The sequence below is a fragment of the Amphibalanus amphitrite genome, unplaced genomic scaffold (genome assembly GCF_019059575.1).
Source record: "Amphibalanus amphitrite isolate SeventyFive unplaced genomic scaffold, NRLGWU_Aamphi_draft 000037F_arrow, whole genome shotgun sequence".
NCBI classification, from domain to species: Eukaryota; Metazoa; Arthropoda; class Thecostraca; order Balanomorpha; family Balanidae; genus Amphibalanus; species Amphibalanus amphitrite.
The window spans coordinates 1,443,686-1,467,331 of NW_024881533.1; the positions used below are offsets into that span (position 1 = coordinate 1,443,686).

The 23,646-nt window shown below is 47.7% G+C and overlaps 2 protein-coding genes across 3 annotated transcripts; one reads left to right on the top strand and one right to left on the bottom strand.

Moving 5' to 3' along the window:
• Positions 1-854: 854 nt before the first annotated feature.
• On the top strand, positions 855-9,631 carry LOC122372854 (toxin Tbo-IT2-like). The gene is made up of 3 exons (XM_043350504.1): positions 855-987; positions 9,162-9,237; positions 9,425-9,631. Exons 1-3 carry the CDS (start codon positions 882-884, stop codon positions 9,564-9,566), a joined length of 324 nt encoding a protein of 107 aa, XP_043206439.1. The 5' UTR covers positions 855-881; the 3' UTR covers positions 9,567-9,631.
• A 10,380-nt stretch (positions 9,632-20,011) lies between these two features.
• On the bottom strand, positions 20,012-23,596 carry LOC122372861 (transmembrane protein 183-like). 2 transcript variants are annotated; one of them, XM_043350522.1, is made up of 2 exons: positions 23,561-23,596; positions 20,012-22,294 (listed from the first exon to the last, which is right to left on the bottom strand). In XM_043350522.1, exon 2 carries the CDS (start codon positions 21,892-21,894, stop codon positions 20,875-20,877), a length of 1,020 nt encoding a protein of 339 aa, XP_043206457.1. In that variant the 5' UTR covers positions 21,895-22,294; positions 23,561-23,596; the 3' UTR covers positions 20,012-20,874. The 2 variants fall into 2 exon arrangements, with proteins under 2 accessions (XP_043206457.1, XP_043206451.1); XM_043350516.1 differs by having other exon boundaries at positions 23,527-23,585.
• Between the last annotated feature and the right edge of the window lie 50 nt (positions 23,597-23,646).

The following is a 23,646-nucleotide window of genomic DNA, read 5'->3' on the forward strand; positions in this document are numbered from 1 at the left end:
GCCTGCCGGGTTAAAATGTAGAGAGCGCAAAATTGACCTGACTTCAGGCCACCGCTATAAAATTCCGAGAAATGCATTTTGTACATACTTACTATTACTCATGTGCTCATATAAATCGCTGAAGGTTTCAAAGCGATCGTTCAGTCGGTGTAGCTACAAAGAGCGTTCTAACCTTCTCTGTGGTGATGTCGCTTGACGTGACCTGGTGACCTGACCTTGAGCGACCTGGGTCTGAAATTTTCACATCATGTGCAAAAAAAAAAATACATAACCAGGTGTGCTGAAAACGGTAGCGCTCCGCGTCGCCATTTTTTTCAGATATCTATTAAAAAAAAAACGCAAAGGGATGCTCAAACACCCCCGTTTAGTTATCTATTGTCTGCATTCTTTGTGCACTTTCATATAAAAACAATGTGGGGAAAGCATCCCACTCGGCTAACCAGGGCCAAGGCATTTTTTTTTTTCGAACTACTCGGCCACCCTACATAAACGACATAAATTCCCTGCTGCTTCTTTACCGGGCGTGCCCTGTAGAGAAGCGTTTCGGTTTGTAAAATTATTAATTTACGTGGTAACCGTTAAGACTAAAAACACACATAACCAACCCTTTATAACTCTTACGGGTGATGGCTAGCGGATACTCAGAAGGTTAGGCCGGAGGTTAGATGGTTGTTCTGTTCCGGTTGCCATCGTAGCGATTCTTCTGTCACTCTGTTGGCGCCAGGACTTGTAGCGCGTGTTATACACTGGCGCATCTCTCCGCGTTTCTTGGGGCGCGCCGACGGACGCCGATTGGTCGCGGGTCGATGACGTTGGCCCGGGATGGGAGGCCGAGTTGCCGCCCGAGGCGCCGGTCAGAGGTGCTCCGGACGTCGGCAGCCATGAACACGGTTTCCCTGCTGGTATCGCTGTCCCTGGCAGCGGCCGCTGCCGCTGCCGCCGCCAGCCCGAGCGGCCGCGGCCAGCCCGAACACTTCCAACACAGCCGTGAGTAAGAATGGTTGTGTGGTGGGGTTCAATTAGCTTCGCACCAAGTTTTATACCGAATGCATGCGGAGCATTTCAGACAGCCCTATGAATAAATACAATCCTTTTGCCTGGAGTAAAAAAAGATGTGGTCCTGCTTTGCAACAATCATATGGCAATATCCTGACTCTTATAACTTCTCAATTGAAGTGATCAACCCACTTTAAAGGGACCCTCCCGGCTCCCACCTTCAAAGATGCTAATGAATTGGCAGAAAAGTGATGTTTCGTGGTTCAGAACGATCGAAATGAATATCTACCAAATTTCACCGAAAAATACTCACTGTTTTTTTAGACTTTTACTTTTGTTTACTTTTTGCAGCATCCGCTGTTCCTACAACGTCATTTGGAAGCAATAATTTGGCATCCTTAAAGTGCGGCAGATTTTGCACGCAAAGCAGTAAATACCACCTGATTTTACCGATGGTTTTACATAGTATAAGATTTAAAAATCGTTAGATCTGCGCTGAAGTCACAAATTCTAAGTGGCATTCAAATGCATTAGCCCCTTAGAATCTGAAAACTGCAAGTCTGAAATTAAATATCTCCGAATTAAAGCAGTTCTCGATGTTGGGAGAGCCCAAACCGGTTTAAGTGCGAATTTGGGACCACAATTTAGTTATATCAACTCAACCGTCCCAGTCATTGCGAAGTTTTGTGAGCGAAGCCATTTAAACGCTTTTGATTTAGCATTTGGCACGCGCCGGGACGGTAACTTGGATACATCAAAACAGTCATATTCAGTTTTTAAAATGATTAGAGACTGTGTGATGCTCCAGACCGCTGATGAATCGGTTAACCCTCGCGGGCCCGGGGGGGGGGGCGTTTTTCGCCCCCCCTGGCGAATATTTGCGATAACTCCCGAACGCTTGGGGATAGGAAGGCGAAACTTTCAGTACCTTTTCTCCCATCAATTTGACATCTTCTGAAGCAAAAAATTTGGACCTAGCCCCCTTGATGACGTCACAAGGTCCATTTTTCTAGACCCCTGCACGGCAAACTTCGGCATCACAGACGCAAACTTCAAATAGCTGCTAAAAATAGAGTTTTAGAGATAAAGACAAATTACGAGCACGGCTGTGTAGCGTTTGACCTAGAGAAAAATAGAAAAATAGTTTTGGTGACCTGAGGTCAGAGGTCAGGTCAACGACCCCGAAATGTGGTTTTAGTTTTTCGCAAATAACTTCGACAAAAATGGTCCTAGAGCTACGGCAGTGGTACCATCGCATTCGCCTTGTCATGCCGCGTCGAATGATATATATTTTGTTCGGAAAAGGTCAAGTTTCATGTTGACCTCATGTGACCTCGAATGACCTCTGGTTGACCTTGACACATGAAAGGTCGTTTATGATGGATTTGTACCCGCTGATCACGAATCTGGCATCTATTTTTCTCTAAGCCTTCATTTAGAGCTTCCGGATGGCAAAATTGTCTTATTTATTATTACTAACTTAATAAGTGAAATAGCCTCTAGCAGGGATACTCTTCTGTGACCTTGACCTTTGAGCAGCCTTGTATCGTAAGATGAACCACAAATAGGGAACTGATAAGCCTCAAAACATTTCAAAACATCTTGGAAGTTAGCACGCAAGATGTGCGAAAAAGTGCCAAGTTTGAGGTCAATTTTGAGCGTGACCTTGACCTTGACCTTTGATTTAGAGCACATTTTCAGAATCCTCAGATTCTCTTCTTTCGTTTGACACCCAATTTTGCCGGTTTGATGCAGCCTGCCGTCCTCTAGAAGGCTTACTTTGAGATCACTACACATGTGCCGGTTTTGGCCTTTGACCTTGACCTCTGACCTTGAAAATTGACCTGAGGTCAAAAATTTTAGGTGCATTAGAATCGTCTCGTAAGGACCTTTCGTTTGGTATCGCTTTTGTTTCCGTAGCTCTCTTGTTTACGGAGTTAGACAGGGGGGGCGAAAAACGCCCCCCCCCGGGCTGCGGTGGTTGGGATTACCCCCCGGGCCCGGCCGGGTTAAGCGGTTGCCAAAATCAGGGCTGCGGAGTCGGAGTCGGAGTCGGAGTTGGAGTCGGTCGGAGTCGACAGTTCTGCCCGGAGTCGGAGTCGGAGTCGGAGTCGCCAAAATCTTACTGACTCCGACTCCAGAGTCGGAGTTGACGCTGCATGGCTCAACGTCATGCACTGCACCTGTCTGATTGACGATACTGCGCTCGAAATTAGATTTTGTCGAAAAAAGCCATTTTGCTGTTTTGGACGAACGTTTCCAGCGAAAGAAGCAGAAGACGGTGAATGCCCCAGAACCTGCTTTTTAATTATTCATGCTATTTTTAATGCATCTTTGCAGCGCAAGGTCTTGGAACGCACAAGGGATCGTTTCAGGCAAGATATAAAACATTCCCATGCTGAACTTCAATATCATGATATGGATTTTAATAAAATCGTCTGGAGTCGGAGTCGGAGTTGGAGTCGGAGTCGGAGTCGATTTTTGAAGTTGGAGTCGGAGTCGGAGTCACCCTAAAATCCATCGACTCCGCAGCTCTGGCCAAAATATAAGGCTGTTAAAGGGTAGGTACACGGAGCAAAGTTTTAACCCTAGAACGCCTAGGGGGGGGGGGGGTTGTATCAACCCCCCCTGAGGTTTTTTCGAAGTGCACGCTAAACGGCTTGTCGTAGCGGGCTGAAATTTTCAATACCCTCTGGGGCAACCTTTGCGCATCTTTTGCCGAAAAAAAATTGATCGGGTCGTGTCAGGTCACGGAGTTATGACGTCATAAGAGGTACAGCCTCCGGCCGACAGTTACCAAACGTGTGCGCCGAATCCCTAGGTTTTCTGCCGGTGATACCCACATTGTTTGATGGATCATGATGAAACTTCCCATGCATGTTGGGGCAAGCATTGGCTATCGTGTGGTGCAAGAAAATTGACCGGGTCAGGTCAGGTCACGGAGCTATGACGTCACAAGAGGAACAGCGTCCGGTACTATTTTTGAAAAGCGCCAGAACCACTATTTTGCTAATTCTTGTCACCTCAATGGGAATATGCAGCAATATTAGCTTCTATAGGGAGCAAATGGACCTCCCAAATCCAAAAATACAATCAGATTTCAAAAATTTAAATTTTGATTTTTCGAATTTCTGCCGCCGACTGTGACCTTGCCGACTTCCGGCGCTCCCAACGCGCCATTTTTAGAGCTAGGGAAACGAAATACATACCAAACGATAGAGAATTGATCAAGAAACACGATAGTGAAGGTTTCAAGTCGATATCTCCCACCGTTTTGCCGCAATCGCCGCGGAAAGTTGAAAAAGTTTGATTTTTTCGGAAAATTTGACCTTTGACCGGTCATAAGTAGGTCAAATGTTGACCTAGGACCAAAAAATATACCACCAATCGCGAGATCTCGTTGAGAGCAATCCGTTGGTTTTTTCCGCTAAGCTCTACGACCTTCCGTTTCGAAACGCCAGGGGGGGGGTCGTAACAACCCCCCCCCCCGGTCCTTCGTGTTATGAGAAATGGCCTGGTCGTGCGAGGGTTAATTTGAATGTGACTTTTTTTAATTTGAATGTGACCTTCTATAATTCGAAGGTGAGTTTTTTTAATTTCGATGTGATCTACAATATTTTTATTTAAATTTGACCTTTTTTAATTTGTTTGATGATTGTGACCTTTTTTATTTGATAACTTTAAATCTAAGTGTGACTTATTTTAATTTAAGAGTAAAAGGTGTATTTGATTCCCCGTGACGAGCTGCATTAAATCAATATCCTTTTTAATGCAAAAATATCAATTTTGAACTTTGACCTTTTTCACCTGACCTTGACCTTGACCAGAGCGTTAACTAAACTGGCGCAATGGACGCCTAGCCCTCATCATTGAATTTGAAATGTTAAACTGACCATAAAACATGCCTTACATGACCCTAGTATAGTTGGGGTCATATTGTGACCCTTTAATAGTGACCTGACCTCTGCGACCTAACTTTGTATTGGTGACCTCATTTAGCACAATTTATATTAAACAGAACACATTGCTCTCAGTCGAATATTTTAAATAACATGCCTTTTACTCGATGTAATAACACATTTTTCGAAGGCCTGTAAATGGTCAGAGATGCGAAGTTTGACCTGACCTGTGACGTCATCGGTTGCACCTAGGTCAATGACATTGGTTCACAAGGTAGTTCCTTGGTGGCCAGCTATCGAACCCCGTTTGAATTTTGAAAATTGGTCGGTAACTCTCCGAGATCTCGGGGGCGGGGGGGGGGTGACAGGGTCCGCCAATAGCCCTGGCGCGGGATCAGACCGGTGCCCAGTCAGTAAGATTTCCCGCCTTCACTAATAACCTAAATAAGGCGAGAAAACCTAATTAGAACAGCACCGTGCCGGGTGGAAGTGTTTCACTACCCATTTTCGCGAGCATAAAGAGAACAGCAGCTTTGCTGTCGTCCCTTCCCAGCAGCAGTCCTCGGCTGGGATGTGCGGCACAGCATACCTTCAGGCGTTCGTCGCTAGTGTCATCTAGCGGCGGGAGCTGTAACTAGGCTGAGGCCAGGCCCGAGAGGCTGAGCCGACAGCCGTAAGCTAAGCATGGCGTTTGGTGCGACAAACGCGACAAACGCCAACAGCGACCGAAACAGTCTGCAAGCCGGGTGTTTCGGTCTTAACCCTATTAGTGGCAGGGGGGGGGGTTGTTTTTATCCGCCCCTCAGGTTTTTCGGGAATATCTCCGAAACCGCTGAAGCTACGATGCTGAAATTTTCTGACTTTTCCTAAAACTAAATTAGGCACATTCCCTGAAAATTTCAAGTTCATAACTTTACCAGGGGCGGCTCCAGAGCACTGGGAATTGGGGGTCCTATTCGTGAAGCGAGTCATTTGGGCGAAGATCACGATGCTGCACCAGTTTTACGAACAGTGAATGAAAGGTATCATGTGATAACATATACAGTTATTGTGCATCCTCTTTTGACACGTTTTTGCTATAATAGGCGGATCCAGGCGTCCAAAAAGGGGGGTTATGTTTTACCTCCCAACATAGGTGCCCTGACACCGCCTATGCATGACCAATACAATTGTATTCGTTCTCTCATAAGAAAATTGTAACATAACAAGACCGTCACCACCCTTTTTAGAAACAGTACCAACAAAAACCTTATTTACTATACTTTTTGTGTACCCCCAATCTCAATGATCTGTATCCGCCTATGATTTTTGAAAATGCATATTTTTAGGATCCATGTGAATTCCTGGTTCATTCTCTATCGATCGGCAAAAGTTGCGTTAAGATTGGTTCAGAAACCTGGCCGTGATAAACAGTCTAAAATGTATCTGCAATTTGCCCGTTTTCACCCCCCTCTACCCCCCCTATTGACATTTTTTAATTTTTATTTTTTAGAAATGTAGATCACGTTGAGCGAAATCGAATGCCGTTTGAATTTTGAAAATCGGCCCGTTAGATCTCGAGATATCAGGGGGGGGGGGTCGTAAACAGCCCCCCCTGCCACTAATAGGGGGTAGCCAGGAGCCTGCCACTAATAGGGTTAACACGCGCACCGACGGGGGGGGGGCGGATATCCGCCCCCCTGAGGTTTTTCGCGGATAGCGGGAAAACCGCGGCGCGTAGCGCCGCGAAATTTGGTACGACTATTCTCTCATCAATTTTACATATGGTGTGCAAGTTTGAACCTCCTAACTTTTAACGTCAGGTCACCAGGTCACTTTGAATGACCCAACCTCGTCACCTTTTTGCAACTTTGTCACCGTGCCAGAGCTACAGTAGATGTCGGAGGCCTTTGAAAGTCGCAGGATGTTATTAGGTCATTAGTAGCTACAATTTGTATATCTCGGAATTTTGATATCGGTGACCTAAGGTCAGGTCAATTTCGCGACCTCCCCATTATAAGTCAATGGGGGAAAAATCAACTCCCTGTTTTTACCACTAAAACAAGTCGGAATGGCCCCATATACCATACATGACTTCATATACGATCAACCTTCACTACCTTGAGGTCTGTTTTGCTGTTGGGCAGCTGTAAGGTCATGTGACGTCATCAAAGGTCACCAGCGGTTTTTGGCCAATAACTCCGTACAGCTACAAGATACAGCCGCGCGGATGGTCTCATTGTGTTCAGCTCGTCAAGACGCATCGAATGATATACATGATGACCTCGAGGTCACGTGACCTGAGGTCAACCTTTGACCTTGACCTTTCGAGGTCAACATATATATCATTCGATGCGGATTGACGAGAGGATCACGATGATGCCCTTAGTTTGTTCCTATCTTGACTAATTCGAAAGTTATTTGAGAAAAACTCTCCATATCTAGCGCCGCCATTTTGACTTTTTCGACCCCTGTGACGTCATCTTTGACCTGACCTGAAAATGACCTTTGTAAAAATTGTAAACCTCGTCCGTGCGTATCCGATGCCGTTTACCGCTTGTCGCTATCTTGCTTCGTTCTCGAGATCTCAGGGGGGGGGCGGTCATCCGCCCCCACCCCGTCTGTGCGAAGTTGGCGCAGACCCCCGTCGGTGCGCGGGTTAATATGGTTCGATCATTTGCAGTGTAATGAAAATTAATCGATACCCGCTACGGGAAAGGACTAGGAGCAACTATAACGAAATTTAGCCGGGCGTCCAATAAAGTAGCGTCTACTTTACTAGCCCCTATGTCGTCCAGCGACAGAATATCCATGTTAGGATTATTATCAGGGCTTCATTTACATCCCATTTACAGATTTTCAGCGAAATCGAAATGGTCGTCTTTTATCTTTATATCTTTCGCCCCAGTGCGGGGGTCATATGTTACCACCCTGTCGCTTTTTTTTGCGTGCGAATAAAAAACCTCGGCGCGTAGCGCCCGCCGCTCGGAGATCTTTCTGTACCTACATCAATTTTGGTCAATGTGTGAAATTTTTTACATCAGGTCATGTCAGGTCAGGTCACCAGGTCAAGTTAACTGACCAAGCCTAAAAAAGTTTGCAATCATGTCCAGCCTGCAGCGTTTGTAAGAAATGTTTTAAACTCGGTGGATTGCATGATGTTATGGACACCTATAATTTGTATATCTCAGATTTTCTTTCGTGACCTAAGGTCAGGACAGTGGCGTGACCTTTCCATTATAAGTCAATGGAGAAAAGGAAAATGCCTCTAGATCCGTGTGTACGCATAGGAACAGGCCAAATATTTCAGAATCACAATGATTTGGACCACCCGTGACGACCAAGGTGTCTTTTTTGCTGATAGCCTCTAGAAAGGTCATCATCGAATGATATGCAACATGACCTATTTGGGTCACCACATGACCTTGTTGACCTGAGGTCAAAATTTAACCTTAACCTTTCCAGGTAAATATATATATATATATATATATATATATATATATATATATATATATATATATATATATATATATATATATTTATATATATTTCGAAGTGGCTGAAGGAGAGAAACAAGATAGTGCCATTGCCAATTCTTTATCTTTGCTGGTTCGAAAGTTATTCGTGAAAAAAAGTTTTATAAAAAACAGCTAATTTCACAATATTTGACCTATGGAGGCTTGACCGTTGACCTGAGGTCAATTTTGTTGATGACCTTATCAAAAGAAGAGTTCAAAAGCTATCGGTTGCTTTTCCATGCGTTTTTCTAGCCATCATAGTTCCTGAGATAACTGCATGTTTTCTGAAAAATATAATGACATTTGGCAACTTTTGACCTTTGATGACCTCCAGTGACCCCAATATTGCTCTAAGATGAAAAAATGACCGAAATACTTTCAAACGTACGCATTGAGAGCTATCGACTGCTTTTTACCGAGTCTTTCTAGCCCTCTTTGTTTTTGAGTTATGGGTGGGTGGTAACATATGCCCCCCCCCCCCCCCCCCACTAGGGCGAAGTTGGCCGGGACCGCCACTGCACTGGGGCGCGGGATATGCTATCGTCCTTTTCGACGCCGGAGGCTACATTATTGGATGCCCGTCAAAAATGTGTGAAATATCGACCTGCTGCTAGACTTTAAATGGATGATGCCTAAACGGCGGCTCTGTGTCCACACTCCACTGACCATGTTTGTCACAGTGACGTGTGCCGTTTGGTGATAAGTCACAGTGGCGTATGGTGACATGTCACAGTGGCGTACGTTGACATGTCACCGCGTGTTGTGGCAGCCGGCGGCGATGACGCCCCGGAGGAGGTGGACGACTACTCGGCCCTGCTGGCCGGGCTGCTCAGGAGCCATGACAAGTGAGTAAGGCGCACCACCGGCCGACTAGATACCTATAAATCCGAACGAGATTAAATCAATCCATGAAATCAGACGAGCACCTATACGGCCTCATCAAAAGCTTGCACGAAGCTGTTTGTCGTTTTGCAACATCTAACAATGGTAAGAATGTCCCGAGCTAACTCGGAACCCCGCCACTGCCGGCAGGCGCTCGTGCATCCCCCGCGGCAGCTCGTGCGACGCCCGTCCGTACGACTGCTGCTCGCAGGGCACGTGCCGCTGCAACCTCTGGGGCAGCAACTGCAAGTGCGCGCGCGGCAGCCTGTTCGCCGCCTGGGGCCGCCGCTAGAGCGCGCCTGCGGTAGGCACGGCGTGACTGGCCGCTCTGTCGTCAATACATGTCTGACCGAGGTGGCGCCGACTGTGGCAGCTCAGACATAGGCGGCGGAACGGGGGGGGGGGGGCACCGGGACACCGTGCCCCCCCTTGAATTCTGCAAGGGGGGCACCAATAGCAAGGTGCCCCCCCCTTAAATTTGATGCATTAGTACCAGGGGCGGATTCGGGAAAACTCCAAGGGGAGGGTCATGAATCGAAGTGGTGCCCCTACCTATACCCAAAATTAAAACCTCAACGGATTTCGGCCACTTAATTTTGGTGTTGCCCTATTTTCAGTTTTTTATTTTCTTTATTTTCGGTTAGTCATGTGATGACTGGTGCTAGGCCGCTGGTGCCCCTGGAAAGACTTTGGTACCTACCTACCCTGCCCCCTGACAAGCCTATGGTGGGCCCTGACATGACTTAGGTGCCCATGGGCCCTGACAGGCCCGTGGTGCCCCTGACAGGTCTGTGGTGTCCTTGCTAGACCTGTGGTGTCCCTGGGCCTTGGCAGGTCTGTGGTGCCCCTGGCGAGCCTGTGGTGCCCCTGTTAGAACGCAGGTGCCCTTGACAGGTTTGTGGTGCCCCTGACAATTCTAAAGTGCCAACGACAGGCTTGTGGTGCCCTTGACAGGCCCATGGTGCCCTTGCGAGGCCGGTGGTTCCCCTGCGAAGCCGATAGTGCCCCTGGCAGGCCTCTGGTGCCCCTGGCAGGTCTGTGGTGCCCCTGGAAGACCTGTAGTGCTTTTGCTAGGCCGATGGTGCTCCTGACAGGCCTGTGGTGCCACTGACAGGCCCGTGGTGCCCCTGCTAGGCCTGTGGTGCCCCTGTCGGCTGTCAGGCCTGTGGTGCTCCTGGCAGGCATGTGGTGACCCCAGGCCCTAAGTCATGACCCATGTGACATCCCCCCTGGGATTCGCCACTGATTAGTACTGCGATGGCTTCTTGGGAATTTGATACATGTAGGATAAATGGAATTTATCAAACGACAATAAGGAAGAGGCAAACACATAGGTACTTGAGGATCAGCTTAAAGTTAACCACACATAGGGGGGTGAACTGCCATTTTCGTTTAGTAAAAAAAAAAAAACAAAAAAATAAAAAAATCATCGTGCCAGGGCTGTGACGAAAAATAAGTGGCCTAAATCCGATGAGAAAACAGGATTTGGGGGTACCCTAGGTTTGGCTCCTTGAGCTGGTGCCCCCCCCCCCTTGTCTCAAATCGTTCCGCCGCCTATGAGCTCAGACGTTACACATCAGAGATGAGTAGGGGAGAGTGGGGTGGGTTGTATCAGTTTTTACTCCGAGACCCATAACCTCGTAACTATCCGTGATAAACTCATTATTTCCACACTATCTCCTTCCTTGATTCTTCTGCTTTTTTGTGCAAAGTAACTTTTCCGCTACCTCTACCAGTTTTTCTTCTACGGTCTGCCGAATAGGGTAAGGGCGGGTAAGAGTACGCAGGCGATAAGAGTACGCATCAGCTGTTTTGGTTGCTTAGCAACGCGGGCTTGTCGAGTTCATGAAGTGACATGAAGCCGCCAGTGCGTGCTTGTCACCAACGGAACGTGGGCGTTGAGCGGCGACGCTGTTGAGTTTAAGGCGATGAATAATATTTTCGAGCGTTATGATATTATTATGGTATGGTACAATAATTTTGATACTTGGCAGTTGAGATCAGGTACATTTCCGTGATTGTTGTGGGAAACTTGTGAGGTTATCTGGGGAAATACTGTGCAGTGCAATATTATGTTTCCGAAGTTTTGCACAACGTTTCGGGGTTGTTTTGTGCGCGAATTGCATGTACGGTAAGAGGACGCACTGGTCAGGAGGGTAAGAGTACGCAGAATTATACATTAAATCGAATATACAGAAATATAAAATTATTAATATATCGCTCAATGACGTTTGTTTTGTAGGTATATCATCAATGGAGCACTGTGATGCAGATGCGTACCCGAAATTCTTCCAAATACGAGTTATTCTCCCTTTTGATTGTGCATTTTTTTAAGAAACACACGACATGATTATTTCCTGATTTATAGACCTGAAATATTTATTTTAAGTTTTTCTTTTTGGATACTAGAATTAACTTAAATGCCTTCTGAGTTTGAAGTTAAGCATTTGGACACTTACAAGCTGCATAGGTGTGTGTTCATATGCTTGCGTACTCCACCCGCCTGGTGTGCGTACTCTTACACACCCCATATGGTAAGAGTACGCAACTGCAGCGGTTCAGAAAATGTCAGTTTTAGACCACTTCCATTTACGCTGAAGGATCGTTGCCCCATGGGTTGATGGCTAATTCAATGAACTTTAATATTCCCTATTTGCGATTTCTTTCTTTCAAATATTAAACAAATGAGAGCAAGAAATCCACTAAGTGCGTACTCTTATACGACTTCACCCTAGAACAATGTTTTTGATACAACTTGCCCCATGGCTTGGGTGAGTTGTATCACATGGTGGGGTAATTTGTATCACTATTTCACGTTTCAGGGAGTGTGCTTGCTACTGGTTTTGAACATAACAACAACATTAAATGGGGTTAATACAATGTATATGCTCAAAGGCTTCACTTTTATTAGACCAAACTTAGGTCAATCCGAACAAAACATCGAAACGAACGAAACGTCAACAGACTAGACGCAAAAGTGGCCCGTTTAGAGCAAAGAAGCCAACACATTGTGCCGAAATGGAACGAGTATTGACTAGCTACATACAAACGCGAGCCAGGGCTTAGCTTTCGCGATCAAAAGCAACATACCCATACATACATACATACATACATACATGTTACAACATACCCCACCCGGCTCTGATACAACATGTACCTCGCCACCATCTTGGAAAAAACATCCTCGTGCTCAAAAACAGCGGACAGCTGGAGAAATCCATTTTCACTCACGCAGCCTTAGAACCAACCCTCACCACCGCTACGGAGATCTTTCAAATTTGTGCACATCTAAATGCCCAAAACACACATTTTCTTGCAACTTATTTTTTTTTTTTAGAATGACATTAAAAAACATAAAATCGGCTCTCACCTCGAGACGCGTCCACCCAGCCACACGACAGAACAGGGAAAGATGGCGCCCGGAAACCCTCGTCGGCTGGTCGTGTCACGAGCGCCATCTATTGGATAAGTTTGGCGCAATTCGCCCTGATACAACTTGGACATGATACAACTCTCCCCGCTCTCCCCTAACGTCTGCAGAGCTGGAAAATGGACACAGTCTGCACGGCCGGTCGACCCCTGTACAGAGCTGCACACGAAACACAACACAGTACACAGCCGTGTACGCCGCTCTGCTTCTGTGCTGCCTGCTGCCATCGAAACCAAAGGTCAAGCGTTGCGACGTCAGCACCCGTAAATGTCATCCATGGTCATTTCCGGAGAGCTGCCAATGCACCACTGTAAGCTCACTTCCGTCAGATCATCCTTCCAGATTTCCATAAGACGTCTGTTTGGTCAACCGTTCTCCTAGACGAGCAGCCTGAACATTGACCAGTCATCGGGTCTCATTGACCAGTCGTCCGGTCTCCACCGGCCGACCTCGGGGCGCCAATATCCTCTGTCCCTGCACGGGCCAGGGGACAAACACCACCTCTCGGGAGGTCGGCAGCTGTCCGCCACCCACACCAGTCCGTGCCAGTGGCAGATCCAGGGGGGGGGGCAAAATGGGCATTTGCCCCTCCCAAACGGCATAATTTTAACATTACGCCTATGGACGAGGCATGGAAAGAATCTATAAATTGTTATGGTTTGCCCCCCCCCCCCCCAAAAAAAAAAACTCTGAGCTGGATCCGCCTCTGGTCCGTGCCACAGGGCGCCAATATCCCCACGGGCCGGGACGGGCGAGACGACCAGCGGAGCGACAGGGGCGGACGGAGTGCAGGTGGTCCCCCCATACCGAGAGGACCAGCAGGACATCCGTACATGGACATGAGGAGCGTAGTCACAGCGCAAACTGTGTGTGGGAACGTAGGCCCAAGTCCTGGCGAGTTGTTTGGTGCCATTTTCAGAGCTCCATATCCGCTCAATGGCAACAATACGAGTATACCGCGCAAATTTAGGAGTCATGAACTTTGTTAGCCTCTGTAGGTCAAACGGCTAGGAGTGATTTGTTTGTTTATTGGAGCTTTAGGGCGCGCCGACTGCTGGGGTCATTTTGCGCCCATAACGTCATACTAGTAGAGCAAATGTGTCAAAAGAGAGAGCCACCTAGACTCACGGACTAGAAAAACAGAGACTAGATAAAAAGTTAACAAGGTAGGATAAATGTTGTGTATCCATGACAGATTGGATAATGATGTAAATAATAAACCAATTAATACAAATCAAATATATTCAAAATACACAAAGCTTTCGGCTTAAACAGCCTTGATCACTGTGAGTTGTGGCAATGTATAATCGGTACAACACAAATATTCGCAGTAACCGTCTAAGAATTCTTGAAAATAATGAATCACGTGTTTCTTGTTTTACTGGCCAACTGTCGATTTTGCTGCCATCGATGACCAAGTAATGAATCCGTTTCTACTGTTGAATGTGTCCCGTGTGATAATATGAGCCGCTTCCAGAATCTTTCTCGTAGATTTCTTCATGTTCTTTTCTAATATTTTCGTATTTTCCCAATCAGGTAAGTGGTTGCATTGCTCTATGTGTAGCACTATCGCGTTTGAAGTACGATGGAATTTTACGTCGCTTTTATGACAAGAAACACGTGATTCATTATTTTCAAGAATTCTTAGACGGTTACTGCGAATATTTGTGTTGTACCGATTATACATTGCCACAACTCACAGTGATCAAGGCTGTTTAAGCCGAAAGCTTTGTGTATTTTGAATATATTTGATTTGTATCAGGGCCTCGGCTAACATGTTAACTGGTGGGCCAAATGGCCCACCAGTGACCCGAAATGGCCCACCAGCCTCAAAGATTTGGCCCACCAGTAATTTTCCGAAAAATCTAAGTTTTCACATTTTTCACATTTCAAATTGAATTAGCAGATCTTATCGTACATTTTCAGGCTGTAAAGTACCCATAGGTGAAACATATTCTTGTGAAAAAAATTCAACCTATTGTTTGCAATATCCTCTTGGGGTAAAAAGTGAACTATAGTGGACTAAGTGGACTAAGACTCGGTCACCCTTCACCGGATTGGACCAATGGACGAGAAACGGACGGCGTCCGGTGATGTCCGGGGGATGTCCGTTCGTTTACGTTGGACATCCGTTTCTCATCCGTTCATATCCGTTCCATGTCCGGTGGTGTCCGGTGTGCTCAACCGGACACCACCGGACATGGAACGGATATTAACGGATGACAAACGGACGTCCAACGGAAACAAACGGACATCACCGGACCCTGACAGTTCTCGTCCGTTTCTCGTCCGTTGGTCCAATCCGGTGAAGTGTGACCGAGGCTTTAAATTTTATGCAATAATCGCGAAAGCCGTCTGCCTCTGTCAATTACAGATAGTGTCGGCGGCTTCCAGCCGATCGAGGTCTGCGAGAGTTCTTGCAAGCTTTCCGATCGATCGAGTGGTTGCAGTCACATAAGCATCTGCCGCAGACCAGTCGGTTACAAGAAAAACTACGAATAAAGAACAGACCGGTTCAGACGGTCGGGGATAAGCCTGCGAGCGATCTCAGACGGCTCGCCGATAGACACGATATAAGCCAGAGTCAAAATAGAGGTAGTGTCGGCGACTTCCAGCCGATTGAAGTCTGCAAGCGATATTATGCGTCTTCACGACCGGTATGATGCTTGCAGTCACACATCTGACCAGTTGGACGAATTTCGAACCGTTCACAGTCAGCGTTCCAAAAATTTCTCATTTGGTCTGAAGATGACACTCAAGAATAAAAATGGATAATTTTCCACTCTCACATTTTGGGTGGCTCGAATTTTCCACTCAGACACCCAAGAGAAATCTAAAGTTTGGGACACTGTTCACCAGAAGTGAACGTGTACATAACTTAGTTTTTTTTTTAAAGAAAATATCAGGGTTGCGCAGTGCGCTTGGGCTTTTGAGTCAATTATTTTCCATGCGACACCAATAGGCTTAACCCGGCAGGCGGTGGGCCTCCCAGCCACCTTCCGCGCGGTGGGGGGGGGGCATTTTTTTTGCCCCCCCCCCCCCCCTCGTATCTCCGAAACTACTGGACGGATCCGGAAAATTCAAACGGCGTTCGATAGCCCTGTCAAATTTGTCGAAGGAAACCGAATTTCATTGACCTCGGGGTCACCGATGACGTCACAGGTCAGGTCAAAGATTAAATGTTTCACCGTTCACGGGGCTTCTAGGGAAAGCGCTATAACACCGAGTAAAACGCATTTTGTCGAAAATCAGCGATAAGGCGTCAGTTGTCTAGTACATATGTTGCTATTAGAGGTCACTGGTCATACCAGGTCAGGTCACAGGTCAGGTCACCAAAGGTCACCAAGGGTCACCACTTGAACCCAATTTTACTAAGGTTGTGCGATGCATGTTTTACGGCCAGTTTTTTCATTTCCAGCTCAATGGTATTGGTTATAAGACCATCAGGTACGGTTTAGGTCACTTGCTGGTGGAGGTCAGGTCAAGGTCAGGTCAAAAAAGGTCAAATTTCAAAGTTGATATTTTTGCATAAAATGGGTACCGATTCGATGCAGCTCGTCACGGGGAGTCTAATGGTGGTCTTTGTTTTGCGCTACGAGGTCTAGAATTGCTAAAAATTGAGTTTGAAAATTTGACGTCATCAATTTTGAACAGTTTTTTCGCTATAACTTGGCCAAACAAAGAGGTATTGATCTCAAATTTGGTATGTAGATAGAAGGCGGTAGGGACTATCACATATATTCCGGTTTTTTCGTAATTCGAAAAACTTTTTAGATTTTTCGGCTATTATTTTCAAAAAATCTAGTTTTTGATTTTTGGGGGTCAAAATCCAAAAAATTCGAAAAACCGAAATAACAGTTTTGTAGCCCTCTTGATTTCACACCTTTTATGTCGGAACATTTTTCTGTATCTCTAAAGCTGTAGGCCTGACAGCTCTTCCCGCGAAACCTTTTTTTGGGTCGAAAATGGCAAAAATGACGTCACTCTGACGTCATTAGCGGCCAACCTATCATAGCCTTTGGAAAAATTTTTGGTCACCATGTGCGCTAGCTACTCCCGGGAGGGTACTGAAAGTTTGGTGACGATCGGCGCAGCGGTTCTCGAGATATATCGAAAAAACTAAGGGGGGGGGGCAAAAAAATGCCCCCCCACCGCCTGGAAGGTTAATGATCATTTTCAGAGATGTTGGGGTTGCTGCTACAACCCCCTTTTGGGGTTCCTGCTACAACCCACTTTATATATAAAGTTGCACTCGTGCTGTTCACAATTCCTCCCGATTCACCCAACAACGCCCGATCCCGTCCGACCGCTTCCGAATCTCCGACTAGTCGGCGAGCGATCCACTCACGGCCGTAAGTTATAATCGTCCAAAGTTTTATAATCTGCGTCAATATTGTGTGCATACTTGTGCCACGGAATATATAGTCTACGACATGTCGATATGTCGATATGTACTACGATATGTCGTAGACTATATATTCCGTGCTTGTGCGATTTTATGTGCACCGAGGAAGTATCACCACTGAGAGGGTTGTGGGTCCCTACTCTCTCCTCTCTCTCTGAAGAGCCGGGGGGGGGGGGTCGAGCCCCGTTTTTTTACATTTTTTTTAATGCCATCCTGACGTTTTTTGCAGAATAAAGTGGCCGAAATCTGGGGAGAAATCGAAAATTGGGGGGGGGGGGGCTATGGCTACGAAGGTCAGTCCATGTCGCTGCCCAAGTGGCCCACCAGTCAAAATTCCTTAGCCGAGGCCCTGATTTGTATTAATTGGTTTATTATTTACATCATTATCCAAGGTAGGATAAGTTAACGCGAACTTGTGCCAGACATTGACTAGATGTAAAGACTAGAGAGGAGTAGATGAGTTAGGTTCAGGTCGAGTAAATCACTGGGACTTTAATCGATCGAATCAAAGTCCCAGTGATTTACTTGGCTAGGAGTGACGTCGTTCACATCCCAAGGGCTCTTTTGTGTGCGAATTTCAAGTTAATCCGAGGCGTCCCCAAGCTAGGCTGAATATGGGATGTCTTTTGACAGACACAATATCCGTGCCGAGACTTACCGAGACTCATTTACCATGCACGGTTATAGACCGAACAGAACAGTGCAAGGACAGAAGGCGGCCAACGGTGAAATGAGACCTAATTATTAGAAACTAGGCACGGCTATTCGGGGAACAAGCTCTGGGTTTCGCTTGTGATGACGAAACGTCACATTTAACATGTTAGAAATGTAAAACATCATGGATAATAAATACATAATACGTGATGAGCAATGCATACCTAAAGGATAAAGACCGCGATCGCGATGGAAACAAAGCACACTTGCAAGGGGAAACAATTAGTTATTACTGATGCAGGAGAGGAACAGAGGCGAAAGAATGATGATGCATTCAAAAATACACAATATAGGGAATAACTCATATTCACCTCGGCAGAATAGCCACAGCACCTACTTGTGGAGTCGTTGTATGTCTAAATAAATAAATAAAAAAAATCAGTAGTGAGTAAAAGCATATTCTCCACATCCCATTCATATCCATTGATACGACTATTCGCTTTGGCGTGTTGGTGTCTCTCTCACTCCCAGCCCGATGCGTACCAGATTTGTGCCACGTAAAAGCACTGCAAATCAAGGGTACCTTACTACTCCTGCCACGTCATCACGCACATTGTTAATTCTTGTTTAACGTCTCACACAGTCCCTCGGTCATGGAAGCTCGCAGTGATCCATCCCATCCAGAAAAATCCTAAATCTACAGAGACATCAAACTTCAGACCAATATCCATCCTTCCAACGATCGCCAAAATCACTGAACGAGTAGTATATGAGCAACTTTTTTCCTACCTCTCAGCCCATCATCTCTTTTCCCCCAGCCAGCATGGTTTCCGAAACAACCATTCTACCGAAACTGCACTTCTGACCTTAACTGACAGGGTTTTTGAGGCGATGGATCGACGACAGGTGGCGCTACTTTGTATGCTGGACTTGTCTAAGGCCTTTGACGTTATACCCCACGACCGATTGCTCGTCAAACTTGAGCAGTACGGCGTCGACGTCCGCTGGTTCTCCAGTTATCTTGCCGATCACCAACAACAAGTCCAGATTCGTACACCGGACGGTCGTGGTACTCTGTCACGGCCTTTGGACAACCCCATCGGCACCTATCAGGGATCCGCGCTCGGGCCGTTGTTGTTCAACGTGTACACCACCGATATGTCACTGTTTTTGCCGGAAGGTGCCTTGTACGATCGTTGTCTTGTACAATACTGTGATGACACGCAGCTAGCTGTACTGGGGAGTCCAGGCGATGCCGGAGCTATGGTAACCCAGTTGGAGCGGGACCTTGCAGCTCTGTCACTCTGGTTCCGAAAAAATGGGCTCAAGATTAACGCAGATAAAACTCAGATCATTGTTTTGGGCACAAGGCAGCAAATTCGTCAACTAGTCCCGATAGAAATCAGGTTCATGGGTACCACTACTGTGGGAACGTCCTCAGCTAAAAACCTCGGCGTCACTTTTGACGAGAGCATGACCTTCTCAAACCATGTGACTGATGTAGCCCGCCGATGCACCGGTATTCTGAGCGGCCTGAGTCACAGTAGGCACTACCTACCGAAAAGTACGCTGGCCACTCTGGTTCAGGCTCTAGTAGTCTCATCGATCCGGTACGCCATTGTTGTCTATGGTGGATGTGGTGTCACCCAGATGTCTCGGCTCCAGCGGCTTATCAATTTCGGTGCTCGTGTTGTGTCGGGCAAGCGGAAGTATGACCATGTAAGCGAAGTGCTGAAAGAGTTGCGGTGGCTCTCGGCCGAGAATATGTGGCGTCTACAGTCTGTCACGCTATTAAAGAAAATCCTCGAGACAGGAGAGCCCGAAGCCCTATCCAACGCGATTGTGTCGCGAGGTAGCGTGCATGGGCGTGACACGCGTCAGTCCCACCTGCTCGATTTACCCGTGATTAGAACGGAATCCGGGCGCCGCCGGTTCCTATACGCCACTGTATCGCAGTATAACGCTCTGCCTCAGGCGCTGCGCAATCTCGGTCACAGGCTCTTTCGGAGGGAGTATCGGAAGCTCCTACTGCGTGAGCAACACGGCGACCCGGCCAGTGTGTAGCGGCGCGGTGGCGCAAATGTGAATATGTGTGCAAATGTGATGCGTGTGTGTTGTGTGTAATGTTGTGCCCACCTCATTCGTTTCACCTGACTCGGCAGCCAATAATAGCCATTTTCGGATGGATCGGCTTGCCACGATAAGTACAATACAATACAATACAATACAATACAATACCAGTAAGATCCAATGGTAGCCTTGTATTAGCCTCCGCGCTACATAGCTCTGGAATTCGGATCACTCCCCGGCGGGCCATACCTCCAAAAGCGCACAACATTGTGGCCGATGCGACCGGTCATAGATTATGCACATCCTTCGCACAAATCATTTTCACACGAAACTAGGATGAAGGTACACAATTTCTACAAAAATGTGTATCACCTTCAACTTTGGCGCAGGTTAATAAGTGTGGTTTCAATCATTGCTCCCTCATATCGCATTAATACATCATAACGTGTTCGTAATATCGCACGTACTTGTAACTCAGAAACGTTAGCAAGTTGCTGCTATCAGCGAAACACTGTTGGCAGATTTCATCCTCCATTCCAGTCCCCGTTCACATACGTCACTTTATCACACGATAGACCAGCCACGGACAAGTCTCAAAGCACGCCAAGGGGAACGAAACGGAGTGGGATTCCCGAGTAACAGCACGGGACCAATAACTGCGGCGGAACTCGCTGTGTAGTGTGTACTATCGCCCGGCCCGAAGTCAATGCTTCCCTGTAACGAATTGCTCCCTGAACAAGACATCGTCCAAAGATATACATCAAACAAATCCCACTCGACACCGAAAACTCAAAGCAAATATTCCATCCTACCAGCTCGGCACATTCTAAAAAAACAAACTTGAAACTAAATCCAATCACGACACACAAAACGTGCAATTGAGTTAGACCCATTGAAAGAACACCTTCAGTCCGCTGCGAGCAGGCACAACACTGCAGCTGCATTTATCAGGCTAGGGTCGGCGCCAGCTCACCGCAGAGGGGCGACACCGCACCGAGTGGCACACTAAGGGCACGAGGACCCCGCTGAGTCCAGCCGACATCAGCTGGGCGCCGGCACCGCACTCTCCTTCCCGGCCAGCATGTGCTTGTGGAACACCTCGTGGAACTCGTCGTGCCACCAGTGCACCAGCCGGAACGAGTTGACGGGGGCCAGTACCAGCACCCGGCTGAGGTAGGCGGCCGGCGCGCGGCAACCGCCCTCCCGGTACCCCGTCTGCGTGAACACGATGCTCATCTTCTGCTGCATGCCCGTCGTCATGGTGACGGACACACTGTGCACCACGTGGCCGAACACGGCCGGCAGCTGGCTGGTGCCGTGCGCGCGCACCAGCAGACACGTGGTGCCCTCGTCGGCGTTCTCAAAGAGCAGCTCGCGCGCCAGCCGCACGTCGCGACAGGATGGCGGCGCCAGTCGCTGGTGGAACTGGCTCACCGGTCGCCGGAACACCAGGCAGTACAGCCAGAAGTCGCCGCCGGCCGGTGCGCGGCCCATGTTGATGCACTGGGCGCCCACCAGCCGGCACGTGTCGGTACTGTCGGCGGCGCGGCGGCGCAGCGCGCGCAGCGGCCCGTACAGCCGATGCAGCGCGCGCACCACGGCCGCCCGGCAGCCGCGCTGCTCCTGCACGAAATCGGGCGCCGCCAGCAGACCGAGCGGCGTCGGCGGGGCGCACCAGTGCCAGTAGAGGCGCACCCAGAACTGGCGCGTCAGCGTGCTCCGGTACGCGTCGCGGCAGATGGCCGCGAACCGCGCCACGTCCTCGGGCGCCACGTGACGGCCGATCAGGTACCACAGCTCGGGCGGGTAGCGGCGGCCGGCGCCGCGCTCAGCCCGCCCGCCACCGGCGTGCCACAGCCCGCCGCCGCCGGCCGAGTCGGCGTGCCGGTCGGGCGGCTCGTCGACCACGTCCTCCCAGCAGTCGGGCACGTCCGTCCTGGGGGCGCGCGCCTTCCGCAGCCGCGCCACCGGCAGTCGGGCGTCGGCGCTGTCGGCCAGCGTCAGCTCCCCAGCCGGCTGACAGGAGCGGCGCGAGCGTGGCCCGCTCCAGCGCCGGGGCATCGAGACGACGACGAGCGCCGCGTCAAGCCCGGTGCGGCCGACGGGCTCTGCCGGCTCACTGCCGACGGGCCTTGTGGCACCGGCACTGCTCACTTACGAATAATAATGATTTGTTTTATACCTGCTATAAAATTCTATGGGAGTTACCTAGCACATTATAAAAAAATATGCAGTATGAAATGGTGATTTCAGTAGAATCTGTACCTTGATGGAGTTTCGACGCAAGGTTTAGGTACTTCTGATGTCCTCTGCAATGGTATCACATTCAAAAGTATGGTAGCAGCTTTCAACTACTGCTGAGGGAACATATTGAGCAATATCTTACAACATTTAGCAAAATAATCAATTCTTTAGCAAACACTGTTGAAGTTCAGCAGCTTGTACTTTGTTACTTGATCACCTGAAAAAGAATATCACTTATCAGAAAGCCTCAAATAGTGGAAATAGTCATCACAAATAAAAAAGGGATCAGGTCCTTTTCTTTTTGCACCCTCTAAAAACTGGACAAATTGGCAAAAATGAAATAAGAACATGAAAGGAAAGGACACATCCTCCCCAGCATAAATTTTGAAAAGTGAGATTACTCATCAATACTTGTAATACTTTTTACACAAAACATTTATAAGTTACCTATCTCCACTCCAACCAGCCATTGATTCAGGTAACATGAGGTTACATTAGGTATGGTAAGGTCAGGTTAGATTAGCTTTGTTATTTCTACTTGTAGTGTACCTACCTGCTCTTTTTAGGAGTTAATGATTGTTTACACAATTTTCTAGGTAAATATATGGTTTTTGACAATATGGCATAGTTTCTATTTTGAGCCTAGGCCAGGGTGCAAAAAGATGACAAGTACTGGTAGTATTTGCCATTTTCGTTACCTAGCTGTAATATTTCATAGAGCCACCTAATCTTAACACCTTGCTTATTTTCTAATGTAATGTAATGTTTGCCATATTTGAAGCATAGCAATATCTATTAAATTATTGCTAAGTTCCAATTACAATGAAGCCTCATATCCAGTACATCAAGAGCCAACAGGATCTATAATCCTATTCCAAGCAGCCAGGGAGCAGCAAGGTCATGAGCCTTGCCTAGAGGGGTGTTCACGGGCACCGCAAATTGCTGAGTGTGGTGTGTGCGGTGTGTGCAGCAGGCATGGGGGTCAGGGTAGGGGATGGGTAGGCAGTTCTGACATCACGGCTGAGTGAGGTGGACGGTCCCCTGTGGCCCATTCCGACCGACCACAGCGGTCGCTGTCAGCTGTGTGTGGTGACGGAAGGCTGACGTTGTTGAGTGTTGACATAGGGACGCAGTGAGCAGAGCTCACAGCCTGTGTACGGTCCGACCGCACACTGACACGGCCCGTGAACAGCCCTCAGGAAATGGGAATCAAACCCAGCCTGGATGACTGTCAACTGAAACCTGAGGCAAGCATCTTGCACCCAGACTGAGACCAACATACCCTCGAAAATATTGCTTGTGAAGCTGATGTTCTTTTACGCCAAAATTATTACCAAATAACATCAAAACTATCAACAAATTACGCACAAAATCTCGGTAGAGGACCTTCGTGTTTCCGACCGAACTTGCAGAAGTAATTCGGAAAAATAAATGCTGAAAAATGGGTACCTTAATTTCGTGGAAATTCGATTCAAATCGTTACCTATGCCCCTGATCGCTAGCTTTCACGGCGTGTGCCGCTTGTTATTTTTTGCGGCATATCTCGACATTTAATAGCGCATCTGTGAC

Coding starts and splice junctions, on each gene's coding strand:
- LOC122372854 (XM_043350504.1), top strand. CDS start 882: ATGAACACGGTTTCCCTGCTGGTATCGCTGTCCCTGGCAGCGGCCGCT. Junction 988..9,161: donor CGAACACTTCCAACACAGCC/GTGAGTAAGAAT, acceptor GTGTTGTGGCAG/CCGGCGGCGATGACGCCCCG. Junction 9,238..9,424: donor CTGCTCAGGAGCCATGACAA/GTGAGTAAGGCG, acceptor CACTGCCGGCAG/GCGCTCGTGCATCCCCCGCG.
- LOC122372861 (XM_043350522.1), bottom strand. CDS start 21,894: ATGCCCCGGCGCTGGAGCGGGCCACGCTCGCGCCGCTCCTGTCAGCCG.